At 48.5% G+C, this 1400-nt stretch overlaps 1 protein-coding gene across 1 annotated transcript in view; it reads left to right on the top strand.

Annotated features, from left to right (window-relative positions):
• Window positions 1-120: 120 nt before the first annotated feature.
• The window catches only part of LOC108801582 (gastrula zinc finger protein XlCGF8.2DB-like), a 7872-nt gene continuing 6592 nt past the window's right edge, over window positions 121-1400 (top strand). The window contains exons 1-3 of the mRNA XM_018573474.1: window positions 121-141; window positions 679-714; window positions 1090-1206. Of these exons, the coding sequence (XP_018428976.1) occupies window positions 121-141; window positions 679-714; window positions 1090-1206 (174 nt within the window). The remainder of the gene's footprint in view (window positions 142-678; window positions 715-1089; window positions 1207-1400) is intronic.

Below are 1400 nucleotides of genomic sequence, written 5' to 3' on the forward strand. Positions count from 1 at the left end.
GTGGGACAAGTTTGCATAATGATCATATTTACTGCACATAGACTACAATGGGGTTCAGGCGCAAGATTTGGGGCTCACAGAATGTTTTAAAAACAGCATAGTGAACTTTAATCACTAAACATGACCCTACGTATCGTCAGGGTAACAAAGAGAGGAAGTTGTGTAAGGACAGGAAGTGATGTCACGTACAGGCAGGAAGTTCTAGCTGTGAGGTGATTGTGGAGGAAGTAGAGAGGAAGCATTGCTGGAACTGGAAGGTAACACACCGAGAGGAAGTGATGTGACATACATGAAGGAAGTGATGTCACGTACAGACAGGAAGTTCTGGCTGTGAGGTGATTGTGGCGGAAGTAGAGAGAAGGCATTGCTGGAACTGGGGGAGTAACACACCGAGAAGAAGTGTTGTCACATAGATGAAGGCCGTGATGTACAGACAGGAAGTGATGTCACATACAGACAGGAAGTTCTATCTGTGAGGTGATTCGGGAGGAAGTAGAGAGGAGACATTGCTGGAACTGGCAGCAGAGGAGGTAATACGATATCTGGTTTTATTTAATTTGTATTGATATACGAGGCCTGTAATATAATATAGAAACCGTCTGAGGTGGAGGAACTCCGCTCCGACATTATTCACCCCACTACAGTCCTCATAATTCTCAGATTATTGTCTGTCTACAGGGAGGAGTGGCCAGAATAGATCACATGTCCACATCAGTGAGGATGGACAAGTACCAAAGTCACATGACCAAGAGGATATTAGAGCTCACCCTGGAGATCATCTACCTGGTGACAGGAGAGGTGAGGAGGATTCTGGGAGGTCACATGACATCACTCTGATCTCTATTCATAAAACACAGACCTGACCGGAGGGGTGAGGAGGATTCTGGGAGGTCACATGACATCACTCTCATCTCTATTCATAACACACAGACCTGACCGGGGAGGTGAGGAGGATTCTGGGAGGTCACATGACAACACTCTGATCTCTATTCATAACACACAGACCTGACCGGAGAGGTGAGGAGGATTCTGGGATTCTAACACGATGTTCTTATTGGTTTCTCCATCCAGAGTTTTCCTCTTCTGAAGTCTGGTGATCATGTGACCATCACCGTGCCTCCATGTGACTCCCTAAAACCCGAGAGACCCAACATGCAGAAGGTTCTGGAAGCCACCAAGAAGATGATTGATCTGCTGATAGGAGAGGTGAGCGGTGCCGGGAATTCTGGGACATGATCCAGGAACAGGCAAGGGGCGTGTCTGGGTGGTGACGGGAGAGGTGGGCGGTGCCGGGGATTCTGGGACATGATCCAGGAACAGACAAGGGATGTGTCTGGGTGGTGACGGGAGAGGTGAGCGGTGCCGGGAATTCTGGGACATGATCCAGGAACAGACAAGGG

The sequence above is a fragment of the Nanorana parkeri genome, unplaced genomic scaffold, assembly GCF_000935625.1.
Source record: "Nanorana parkeri isolate BGI_ZX_2015 unplaced genomic scaffold, ASM93562v1 scaffold2394, whole genome shotgun sequence".
In the NCBI taxonomy this organism is placed as follows: domain Eukaryota; kingdom Metazoa; phylum Chordata; class Amphibia; order Anura; family Dicroglossidae; genus Nanorana; species Nanorana parkeri.